Raw genomic sequence first — 12,439 nt, forward strand, 5'->3', positions numbered from 1 at the left:
TCTGCCCGTGCCCGTCGCGGCGCCCTCGCTCCTTCTCTCGCTCCTCTTTCTCTTCGCTTCCCTCGCCTCGGCCGCCGCCCGCGGCTCCCCACGCCGCCACCATGTACGACGCGGACGAAGGTGAGGGCGCTGCGGGACGTGTTCCCCGGTTCGGCGGGAGCGGGTGGGGGGGGATCTCCCGGGGCCTCCTCGGGCGGGCAGGATCGGTGCCCGTCTCCCGAGGAGGCGAGGGGGGGTGGGTGGGAGCTTAGGGCCTGCCCTGACGCTGTGCTCTCCCGGCAGACATGCAGTACGATGAGGACGACGATGAGATCACCCCCGACCTGTGGCAGGAGGCCTGCTGGATCGTCATCAGGTGAATTGACAGAGCTCACTGGGCCTAATGGGGCCTTGCGTAGAATGGTTTGGGTTGGAAGGGACCCTAAAACCCATCTGATTCCAACCCCCGTGCCATAGGCAGGGACACTTCCTACTACATCAGGCTGCCCAAGGCCCCATCCAACCCAGCCTTGAACACTTCTAGGGCTGGGGCAGCTACGACTTCCCTGGGCAACCTGTGCCAGTGCCTCACCATCCTCATCGTGAAGAAATTTTTCCTTTACGTGTAGTCTAAATTTGCCCCTCTCCAATTTATAGCCATTACAGATGACTCCCAGTTCGTCAGCAGCACCCAATGAAAGCTGTGGGCTCGGCTGTGCCATGGTGTGTGTTCTGGCACACTCTGAGCGTAGGGGCTGTAGGCAGAAACAGCAGGGTTGTCACCAGGGTTTCAGAAGCCCTGCTGACCCCCGTGTCAGGGGGGAGTACTGTTTTGAATGAGTAAGTAGTTTCTATCCCCTGCCTTGCATATGATTTTGCCTGCTGCTCTTATAGCTGATGCTGGCATCAGGAAATGAGTGCTCAGCTATTTTACCATGTTAGTGTTTTTTTAGGAAGATGGGAACATTCAGGATCTGCAGCTTCTTGTGATCTTAAAGAGTGGGTTTCTGTGTGGAATCAAGTAAAAAGTTTTTCTTTTGCTAATTCCATCATTCATAACATGTACGTGACTGGTGCCTTACAGCAGTAGTTGCAGACACATCAGTAGGTCTGCAGGGGTGGTCCCGTAGGCAGTCGGGATGGAAAGGAGAAATGAGAAGCTTTGGAGGAAAAAGGAGGTCCTTTCTCTTGCAGCCCAGTAAGAAGTGCCACCTTTGTTTTCAGTCAGGCGGGAGGTAACCGAGGCAAGTCCTTCAGCTGAGGCTACACCTCACTCTGAGGGAACTCTTTTACTGTGAGAGTGACTGAGTGAGCACTGGCATGGGCTGCCCAGAGAGATTATGAAGTCTCTGTCCTTGGTGGTATTCAAAAGCTGTCTGAACATGGTCTTGGGTAGTCATCTCTAGGTGACCCTGCTTGTGTGGGGTGATAGGACAAGAGGACCTCCAGTGGTCTCTTCTAGCTTCAACCATTTTATGATATAGGTTGCCCTTTCCTTTCCTCCTTTCCCTTGTGCAATTAGGGACTGTGCTGGCAAGATTCAGCATGGCAACAGCACGATAGCCAAGGGTGTGCTGCCGCTCTTGGGGAAGCTTGAGGTTATGGGTAGGGAGGTAGTTCTTACCAGTTTTTTCTGGAGGTCCTGGAAGCAATGGAGCAGAAGCTGAGGTAGTGTGGCTTCCCTGGCTTCAGGACTGTGAGGCACAGGAGCTTGCTAGGAGGAGCTAATGCAGCAAACACGTTTAGGTCATCCCATTAAAACTTAGGTTGTGAGGCTTTAAATTTAAGCTTTAATTTTTACCGTTAGGTTGTGCTGGGTTGAAGCTAAGTAATGCTAAGGCTAAGGGGATTCCAGAGAAGGAGTGAAGCTGGGGATGTCTGCGTTGCTGGAACAGAGGCGATCCAAGCTAAGAGTTCCGAGAACTATTACCTTGAGTAAAGGCATGCGCTCAATTTACTGCAGCTTGGAAAATTAGTTAGAGCAAAGTAATTTACATACATTGTTGAAAACTTTAGCTGAAGCTGATTTTACTGAGGTTTAAGTCATCATGTTTCCCTTCTAGTTTAAAGCAGACTGTGCGTAGAGACATGGCTGAGCCAAGAAGTAGCAAGAAGTCCGACGCTTTGTAGTGTCTGTGTTTTCAAGTCAGTAAGAGAATTGTTAAATGTTTTGGGGCACCTGTGTTTGAAACTTACATCTTGGAAAAAGTGAATGTGTTTGATTCTGTACTGTATTTCATGGTTTTTGAAGGTTTTGTAATTAATTCATCTAGAGCTTGTTAATGTGTGAAGTACACAATTTAAGATCTCTTGTTCATTAATGTGCTCTTTTTTTTTTTTAGCTCCTATTTTGATGAAAAGGGTTTAGTCAGGCAACAGTTGGATTCTTTTGACGAGTTTATTCAGATGTCTGTGCAGAGAATTGTTGAAGATGCTCCACCTATTGATTTGCAAGCTGAAGCCCAGCATGCCTCAGGAGAAGTGGAAGAACCGGTAAGTGGTGACCTTCATCAGAGGTGATGTGTTCTTAAAATGCAGAACTATTTTCTGTGGGTTTTATTCAACCGCCATCACAAGAAACGGAAATACATCTGAGTTATGACCCTGCTCAGGAAGTCAACAGGACAGAAGTATGAATTGTATGGATTATATGAGGAATATAGCCAAGTTTCCAGGTAGTCAGGTGTACTGCTGAGGAACTCGTGAAAGAGCTTTGTCATTCATGGTACTGAACTTCCCTCTCCTATAGAGTTAATCTCTCCTGCTGGTTAGGTTGTTGGCTGAGTTGAGAAATGACCAAGAACAATCGACTGCTGCGGCTCATGTTGTCATTAAGTGTATGGCGCTGCACTGACAGGAGTGTAGTAAAGCCAGTCAGGTAGCCAAAAGCAAATCATGTTTTGTTGGGATTTTGATATTAAGTAGCTTTACCATTGCAAGAAGGGTTTGTGGCTGAATAGTTCTTTGTTAGCTTTCTTCAGCCCAAGTTTGGTCTAGGTTTTCAAAGGGTGCCAGTGCTTATCATCTTTCATTGGCACCATGTTCCAAAGGAGAACAAATTTACAAAGGTCTGTGCTGCGTGATGGCTCCTGTACAATGAGTGTGTACTTTCTGCAGTGGCTGTGATGTGTTCATCTGTGTCCCTCATGTGGTGTGATCCCTGTTCCCTGAGTGGAAATAGCAACTATCCAGTCCCCTGCTATCAGGCATTGCCTGCTGCTTGCTGTAGAAATTTAGAGGAACTTCAGGACGCCAAACATGGAATGCGTTATGCATCTTGATTGTTTTGTTTTACTTTTTTTGCAGGGAAACAAGTATGCTGTTGAGAGAATAGCTGAGATTTCTTTTGTTTTCCTCCTTAGGCAAGCAGTTCATAAATATTTATCTCACAGTATTCTCTTGATTGTTTCTTCTGTCTGGAGAAGAGGGGTGAAGATGGTGAAGGGGCTGGAGAGCAAGTCTTACAAGGAGTGGCTGAGGGAGCTGGCGCTGTTGAGGCTAGAGAAGGCTGAAGGGAGACCTTATTGCTCTCTACAACTACCTGAAAGGAGGTTGTGGAGAGGAGGGAGCTGGCTGCTTCTCCCAAGTGACAGGGGACAGGACAAGAGGGAATGGCCTCAAGCTCCACCAGGGGAGGTTCAGGCTCGACATCAGGAAAAAATGTTTCACAGAAAGGGTCATTGGACACTTGGCAGAGGCTGCCCAGGGAGGTGGTTGATTCACCTTCCCTGGAGGTGTTTAAAAGACGGGCGGACGAGGTGCTGAGGGGCATGGTTTAGTGATTGATAGGGATGGTTGGACTCGATGATCCAGTGGATCCTTTCCAACCTTGTGATTCTGTTGTTCTATGCATGTTATTGCTAAAATCTCTAGCTGTGCAGCTCTACAGTTGGTATATGCGCTGTAAGTGGTTAAGGTTCAGATTGCAAGTGTGTTATGTGCCTGGCTTCCTTTTGCCCAAAAGCTAGTCTTTTGCTTTCTCAAATCAAAGAGGCTAGCTTCTTACTTTTGCTTATCAGAGTTTTTAGCAACAGGTCTAGACGTGAGAAAAGGGAAGCTTGCTTTTGCTTTCAAAGTCACTTGCAGGCAACCTCTTGCCTCATTTGAAGATACTTAATTAATTTAAGGAGACTGAGTATATTGAACTAGTTTGACTTTTTGTTTCTCTCTCTCCACTTCTCCACCTCAAATTTTGAAGGCAATTTGAACAATTTAGAGCACATCAGAGGGTTTAACAACCATGCTTAGAGATAGGAATTGTGGTAAAGGTGGTCTCTTTGAGAGTGCTTGCACAAGAACTTGGGAAACTTGGTGCTGTGTATGGCTGCTGCGGCACGTCCAGGAAAAAGGTGTTTCTTTAGATAACAGTTGAGGGTGGGGATTGACCTACAAAATGTTTGCCAGCAAGACTCTGCCATCTACTATTGTAGTTGTGCCCTTCTAAAATCAGATTGTTTTCGGATTTTTTCACAGAATAAACAGAATAAACAGGTTGGAAGAGACTCACCGGATCACCGAGTCCAACCGTTCCTACCAAACACTAAACCATATCCCTCAGCACCTCGTCCACCCGTGCCTTAAACACCTCCAGGGAAGGTGACTCAACCACCTCCCTGGGCAGCCTGTTCCAGTGACCAATGACCCTTTCTGTAAAGAATTTTTTCCTAACGTCTAGCCTAAACCTCCCCTGGCGGAGCTTGAGGCCATTCCCTCTTGTCCTGTCCCCTGTCACTTGGGAGAAGAGGCCAGCACCCTCCTCTCTACAATGTCCTTTTCATATAATTTGATTCTTACTTTGTTTACTGATCCTATAGAATTATCCTAGGAATTAGTTTTACGCAATTTACCCAACTTGCTCTGTTTTCAGTTATCGATAACAGCTCTCCTCCAGTAGCAGTTTTGGTTAGTAATAAATAAGAGAGAATACCTTGAATACAGAAGGCTAGTTATTGTACATCTTGTGACTAGAGCAGCAGTGACAGTTCAGTTTGTGTGAAAGCTGCAGGGTTTTTTTGATAAAATGTTGCAATTATCTGTTCAATCTCTAGAATAAATAAACCCACCTGGCCTGGAAGTTAAAAAGGTGGTTTCTGTGGCTGCATGTAAGATAAAATTTACAAGATGGATAGTTTGCACCTTTGCCTTTAATAGTGAATCCAGAGAGAAGGCCTAATATGAGGACTTTGAAAATATATTTTAGAAAGGCTAAAAGCGCTGCTGACGTAAACAATAAGCTGACTTTTTTTTTTTACCTGCATTGAAGCTTGCTCTGTTAGAGCAAGTGTTGCGTTGGAGGCATGCTGTGATGGAGTCCTTGTGGCTGAGTAGGTAAAATGCCTGCATGGAAATCAAGTTTTATTTTATCAGTAGACATTCTTGACTGTCTTCCAGGCAGTTACTTAGTTGGGGCCAGCGCTGTAGTTCTTTATTTATGTCAGCTTCTCTTCTGCAAAGGGATACAATGGGAAATAGCAACTTGAAGGAAACATCGTTAAGGCAACAAATCTTTCGACTTTGTATACATCCGGGTCTGATTTGCTTATGTTTATCTGGCCCACTGAATCCTGTAGTCTGGGAAGGAGAGCTTGGTGACTAGAGTGGCTCATCACTAGGTCCTTTTGCATGCAAGGAGGCCAAGAGCCAAGCTGCGTCAGCATGCATGTGCACTTAGAACTGAGACCACACGTAGGAAACGCTTCAGCAAAGCTAGTGTTGTGTAACTGCTTTCTTTATTTTAAATTCTAGCTTCCCCTACCAGATACACAAATGCACTTTGATAAGAGTATTGTTCTAAACTTGTACCCCTTTGGTTTAAATGCGAGGGGTTTGATTTTTAAGTGGCCTGAATGCTCTAAATCTCATTGCAGTAGGATTCTGAGGGGTGACGGGCGCTCAGAGCAAAATGAAGGACCTGAGAATTGTTCTGTTGCTGAATGATTTTCTGTCCTTCATGCCCATGGTTTCACTGTAACATGGGAAAGGATTTCTATGGAACTAAACCAAAGCTATTAAATTTAAAGTTTTATGCAAAACCAAAATCTTGCATGTTTTTGATATCTTATTGTATGTGTTGAAGCAGATTGATCTTTTTGCACCATAAAACTAGCCATTTTATCTAAAGTTACATGAACAACAAATATCTAAGTAGGCATATTCTATTTGTTAAAATATTCACTGACTTGCAGATTTTGAGTTTGTTAGCTGTTTTGTAGGAATAATACCTATTTGGGTACTTTGTTCTTATCTTACCAATGGTTTTGACCCTTCACTTTCCTCTGTTTTTTGGTTTGTTTTTTTAATTAAATGGGGTGTTTAGGAATTACCAAAAGATTTTGAGTGGTTTTCAGACATCTGAAGAGATGTTGTTTCCATACATTGAGCTGAGGATGTGCGACAGCATTTGGTATTAAGCTGTGGGGCTGGTTTTGAACAACCAAAATGAATGTTTCTTCCATTACAGGTAAATGTCTTCTTGTTTTCCAGCCCCGGTATCTGCTGAAATTTGAACAAATCTATCTCTCCAAACCTACACATTGGGAAAGAGATGGAGCACCCTCACCGATGATGCCCAATGAAGCCAGACTGAGAAACCTTACGTAAGATCAAACTCTGTAGTGGATAAGCACAAGGAAGGACTGGTCCTGCATTATTGATAGTCTTCTTCAATTTAGTAGTGCCTTGAAAATGTAATAATTACTGCTCTATTTAAATTTCGATGTTTAGTTGTTAAATGCAGACAATGATTCGTTAATGCTTAATAACTGCATTGTCCTTCTGTGCAGCCTGGAGCGGTAACTGGCACGTAACACAATGGTTGTTTTATTCTGTAGGTACTCGGCCCCCTTGTATGTGGATATAACTAAAACAGTTATTAAAGAAGGGGAGGATCAGTTGCAGACACAGCATCAGAAAACTTTTATAGGAAAAATTCCTATTATGTTACGTTCAACCTACTGTTTGTTGAATGGCTTAACTGACCGTGATCTTTGTGAACTGAATGAATGCCCACTTGATCCTGGTGGCTACTTTATCATTAATGGATCGGAAAAGGTAAGGGATTAATTGTACCTTTACAGACACTGAAAGTTCTGTTACTTGTTTCTGTGTGTTTTGCCAGGGACATAAGCACTTTTATTTCCGTGTATTGTGGTTACTGTGGGTGCTCGTGATCTTATATAAAGACGGGCTTTTAGTCCTCTGTTAGGATTTTCTTGAGCCACCTTTCCCTCTTCTCTGAGGCATGTTTCCCTTCTATTTCATAAACTGCTTTGCATTGAATGCCACTAAGATATTTTCCTTTCCATTTTCAATGTTGCTGAGCAGCAGGTACTCTAAAATGAGGTATTTCTGCGTTTGGAGTCTCCTGCAGTTTGTTTGCAACTGTATAGATGTGTTTTATTATAAGTTTTTCCTGCCATTGCTGTGAATTCAGCTTTAACAAATCATATCCTCTTCACGCTTTTGCCTCACCAGTAATGCTGCCAGTTTGTAACAGACACCTGGGCAAATGCAAAAAAAAAAAGGAAAGAAAGAATTTTAATTGTCTTCTTGGCAGAAAAAAAAAAGATCTGGCTTTGTCAGTCAGAGCTGGCGCATTCAAATGCCAGGGATTGGGGCATTGGCCTTGGAAACAGTGAAATGCTTTCTTTATCAGTGTTGTGTGCCTATTGTAACAGAAATATCTTGGCACAGCTAACATATGGTCTAAGTACATCATAGAGAACGGTGTTCTTGGTGTCTTTTGATTTTACTATTTTAATTAGACTTATGTTTTGTTTAATTCTATATTTTTAAAACATAGAGTGTAATCCAACCGAGGCCGGCAGATTGGCTTCACGCTATACAGTGCTCTTTAGGTGCCTGGGGTAATAGTAGAGACGCTGTGCTTTTTAACTTTCAGCGTGCTCTTTTCTCAGTTATTTACTAGTGTTCGTGTTTCTCACACAGGTTCTGATTGCTCAAGAGAAAATGGCTACAAACACAGTGTATGTGTTCGCAAAGAAAGATTCAAAATACGCCTACACAGGAGAGTGTAGATCTTGTCTGGAGAATTCCTCTCGACCAACAAGTACCATATGGGTTAGCATGCTGGCCAGAGGTGGGCAGGTAGGCCTGAGTGGTGATAACCCCTGCCCTGGGGCTTACATTAACTTTATGTTGGTTTAGAAGTTTTGCCACTAGCCTGTCTTTCCGTGTCACTTTTGGGATTTTGAGAAGAAATTTATTCCCAAGATAAGTTAGGAAGAAGGTAGAATTAAATGAAAATGTATCCTGTTTGTCATAGATTATGCCTGTCTCTGGGACAAGTAATTTGAGAATTGAAATGAAAACTCAATTTGTGGCAGGTTTTAGGGTGATGCAAAAAATCAGTTTCAGAATTAGTGTAAATGAAGTTTTAGAAACTCCAAACAAGCTGCTGCTTGGTTTGGTTTTTTTGGTTTTGTGGGGTTTTTTTGTTTGGTATTTTTGGACAAAGGGCAAGAATAGGAGTAAGGATAGTGTCTTTGTGGTGGTCAAATTAGTGTTTGGATGTGTTTTGTAGACCACTTTATTTCATACTTGACATTCAATTGTGCCATCTGTGAGGGGGAATAAGTGTTATTCCTAACTTCAAAAGCAGAAGGTGGCAGTACTTATTTACTGTTGCACTGATGTTTGGAAATTCCCAAATGTGTTCAAAGACTAACTCTAGTGGAAGTCTTGCACTACTGTCCTCTCTGGTGGCTGGGACGTTCTTGAGTGGTTGTCCCTCTGCATCCCATAATGTTTTTTCTCCTCTCTTTCTGGGAGAGGGGAGCAGCTGCTTTTGAATAATCATGAGAATGAGAGTCTTACACAGTGGGTTAGAAAAGCTAGACTTAAGGAAAGCTGAAGGTGGATAGAATTGCTTTTTGCAAATACACAAGGGGAGAGAAAGGATACATATGAGTGAATGAATAGTATTTAAATTCTTTCGTATTGGCAAAAACCTTCCAAGGTTTTGCAGACTTTTAAAGTTAGAAATGTTTTTAAAATAAAAAAAAAGTCACTACTGAGTAAGGTTTCAGAATAGCTTCTTAGTTAGGCTGCTGAGAAGTTATCATGGAATCATAGAATAGTTTGGGTTAGAAGGGACCTTAAAGATCATCCACTTCCAATTCCCCTGCCTTGGGCAGGGACACCTCACACTGCCCAAGTTGTGTTTTCCTTTAGTACTTGAATAAATACCCTTATGCTGCATCATCGAAGTCCAGAGAGGTGTTTTTACTTAACAGCAAGATCATTTAAAGACTCTTATGTATGCTTTTCTCCCATTTTTTCAGGGTGCAAAGAAGAGTGCTATTGGTCAGCGCATTGTAGCAACTTTGCCATATATCAAACAAGAAGTTCCCATCATAATTGTCTTTCGTGCACTTGGCTTTGTGTCAGACAGAGACATTTTAGAGCACATCATATATGATTTTGAAGATCCAGAAATGATGGAAATGGTAATATATATTAAATAGGTTATTTCCTTCTTGACATTCGGTGATGTGTGGCTCATAATCATTCAAAGTATTGTTCATTTTCCAATTGTGATTTATTACTTTATTATTTTTGTGGGTCATCTGTTGGAAATGTCAAAAGTTCTGTGCCCAAGCATATTAATGAGTACTTTAAGTGAACAAAGTGGAATAGAAATTTTCAAGGGTTAATGAATATTTGGAGAGGTAACAACTTATTCTGGTGCCATCGACTTTAATTTTAAAATCATAATTTACACATGCTGCAGCCACAGGCCTGGAATGTACTTGAATGACTGTTTTCTGAAGTCTGAACTGTTTTTTGTTTGCTTCCTGTGTGCTCCATTACTGTTCTCGAAAGAGAACAGTTCTCTTGAAAGAACTACTATACTATAGAACTACTATAGTAAAGCCAGAAAGAAATCTGTCAGCAATTAGCAATTCCTGAAAAAAATCAGCAGCAAACTAGTGTGTTGGTTTCCTGCAAGCCCAACAGGTGCTGTGTGCTACAGGATTTTGCTGTGTTTTGTGCATTAGGTGAAACCTTCTCTGGATGAAGCGTTTGTCATTCAGGAGCAGAATGTTGCTCTAAACTTCATCGGGTCAAGAGGTGCGAAGCCAGGTGTCACCAAAGAAAAGAGAATTAAGTACGCTAAGGAAGTCTTGCAGAAAGAAATGCTCCCGCATGTTGGTGTCAGTGACTTCTGTGAAACCAAGAAGGCCTATTTTCTAGGGTATGTCAGTATTCTGTCACACATCTACAAGTGCACTCTGAATACGGATTTTATTCACGTGTGTGTCTATTATTGGAATAATTCACTGAGAGTGTTTTTTAACCACAGCATTCTGGATACTCAATAATAAACTTTAGGGCACTGATATATTTTCCTGGCTGAGAAAATGCAAATGCTGATAAAATAGGAAAAAAACATTGAAACAAAACGAGCCTCCAGCATGTTATTGATCTGAAGTTAGATGTGATGATAGTGATAAATTATTGTTTGGCTTATTTTTTTTTGCATGAACGACATACAGAGTTTGTTAACAAATGCATAGATAACTACCGATAAGCTGTTTGTAATGTAAACCCACTCTTTAAAACTACTAGCACATCCTCTTGATCACTGCTTGGTGGTACGCAGACGAACCATATCATCAGGAGAGTTACCATTTTACACCAAATTCCCAGTGCTTAAACACGGCCCATATTACAGTGCAGAGGGTCAATCTCTAAGAACTTAGGTGCTGAAGAAGTCTATTTCAGGACAGCAGTATCTTAAAGATCTAGAATGGACAAACTTTAGGAAATAGTTCACTGATTTACCCATGAAAGCCTGTAATCTTTGTTGTGAATGTCTGCCATCAGTTTAAAACATAGACTGTCTTATTTCCTTAGGTATATGGTTCATAGATTGTTGCTGGCAGCACTGGGAAGAAGAGAGCTTGATGACAGAGATCATTACGGCAACAAAAGACTGGATCTTGCTGGGCCGCTTTTGGCTTTCCTGTTCAGAGGGTAACTGCAATATGTAAATTTTCTTTGGGGAGAATTAATGGTAGAGGCATTGCTACCTGTGCTTCTAAATCAACCAGACTATTCTGTTGTGTCTGACAGCCAGTCTTGAGCAGCACAGCCTGTTCCTCGTTATCATATTTTCACGGAGTGAGTTTCCCCTGATAGTAGGTGGCATCAGCTTGTTTTGAAGCAAAGATTGTGTGTGTTCACAAATGGATTAGTTTGTTTTGTGTCTGCTCCCTGCCACTGATACAAATTACTTGCTTTGGTTCAGGAAGCCAGTGATGTTCTTTCCAAATAGTGCTGGGTGGGCTGAATTGCTACAGTACTATTTAATCATGTTTCTTGGCATCTTCTCCTACAGAATGTTTAAGAATTTGCTGAAGGAAGTGAGAATATATGCACAAAAGTATATTGACAGAGGGAAAGATTTCAACTTGGAACTGGCGATTAAAACAAGAATTATTTCTGATGGTTTGAAGTATTCGTTAGCAACTGGAAACTGGGGTGACCAGAAGAAAGCTCATCAGGCCAGAGCAGGAGTATCTCAGGTACGATACTATGGAAGAGTTTAACATTGCTTGTCAGGCATGTCTGTTTTATGTTAAATAGCTGAAACAGGTAAAAATCCAAATAATTGAGTCTGTTGTGGAGTTTAGGGTTTTTTTAGTGGTTGCTTGGTTTTTGCTTTAGAATCATAGGATCATAGAATCACTAGGTTGGAAAGGACCCACTGGATCATCGAGTCCAACCATTAGCTGTTTGTGTTCACTGGTAAACAGCTGATGTAACTCTTGTAAAGACTTTTGTGTTAGAGCATATGCTTGTGTGTCTGGCGAAGTCCTCGCCCCAGGGAATCCTTAGGGAGGATAGATTTCTTTCCTTTAATTCCACTGCTTCTCATGTGGTTAAAGAAACCTGAGCGACACCTTGTAATATAAGTTACATATCCCACAGTTAGTAATAAGGAGCACTGACTTTATTAACCCAGAGTAGTGCGCAGCTGAGCTTGTTTCTCATAAAGGTAGAAACAGGAAAGAGGTGACAGTTTCTAAATGCCAGTGGATTTTGTTGTCTGGAGCCCCAGTGAGATCATAATTTGGGGAAAGTGAAGTTAGGAGAGAGGCGAAGATGGTAACAGTCCCCAGATAGTGTCGTTGGTGTATGTGTACAAGGGTCTTGTTTTGTTTTTTAAATAAATTCTCACATTTCAGTCTGTAAAATTTTATTTTCTTAAATTCATTTTTGAGAAGCCTTGAACAGACTCTGAAGAGAATGTAAATGCTGATTTGTTCTTAATAACTAAGTCATCTTAGTTTTTCAAGCTAAATTTGAAAATATCTCTGTGTCATTGTACTCACAAACCCTCCTGGTGAAAATGCAACTTAAAATATATTCATGCAAGTATCACTCATTCTAATTACCTCATCAGAGTAAGCTATTGTACAAAACCCCCAGATTT

The 12,439-nt window shown here is 41.9% G+C and overlaps 1 protein-coding gene across 1 annotated transcript in view; it reads left to right on the top strand.

Annotated features, from left to right (window-relative positions):
• Window positions 1–12,439, top strand: part of POLR2B (RNA polymerase II subunit B) — a 22,988-nt gene continuing 10,549 nt past the window's right edge. Inside the window, exons 1-10 of the mRNA XM_069855369.1 lie at window positions 1–120; window positions 283–355; window positions 2,322–2,472; window positions 6,463–6,575; window positions 6,810–7,029; window positions 7,927–8,085; window positions 9,282–9,446; window positions 9,999–10,195; window positions 10,858–10,977; window positions 11,342–11,528. Coding sequence (XP_069711470.1) covers window positions 102–120; window positions 283–355; window positions 2,322–2,472; window positions 6,463–6,575; window positions 6,810–7,029; window positions 7,927–8,085; window positions 9,282–9,446; window positions 9,999–10,195; window positions 10,858–10,977; window positions 11,342–11,528 — 1,404 coding nt within the window. The 5' untranslated portion in view covers window positions 1–101. The remainder of the gene's footprint in view (window positions 121–282; window positions 356–2,321; window positions 2,473–6,462; window positions 6,576–6,809; window positions 7,030–7,926; window positions 8,086–9,281; window positions 9,447–9,998; window positions 10,196–10,857; window positions 10,978–11,341; window positions 11,529–12,439) is intronic.

The sequence above is a fragment of the Phaenicophaeus curvirostris genome, chromosome 4 (assembly GCF_032191515.1).
Source record: "Phaenicophaeus curvirostris isolate KB17595 chromosome 4, BPBGC_Pcur_1.0, whole genome shotgun sequence".
NCBI classification, from domain to species: domain Eukaryota; kingdom Metazoa; phylum Chordata; class Aves; order Cuculiformes; family Cuculidae; genus Phaenicophaeus; species Phaenicophaeus curvirostris.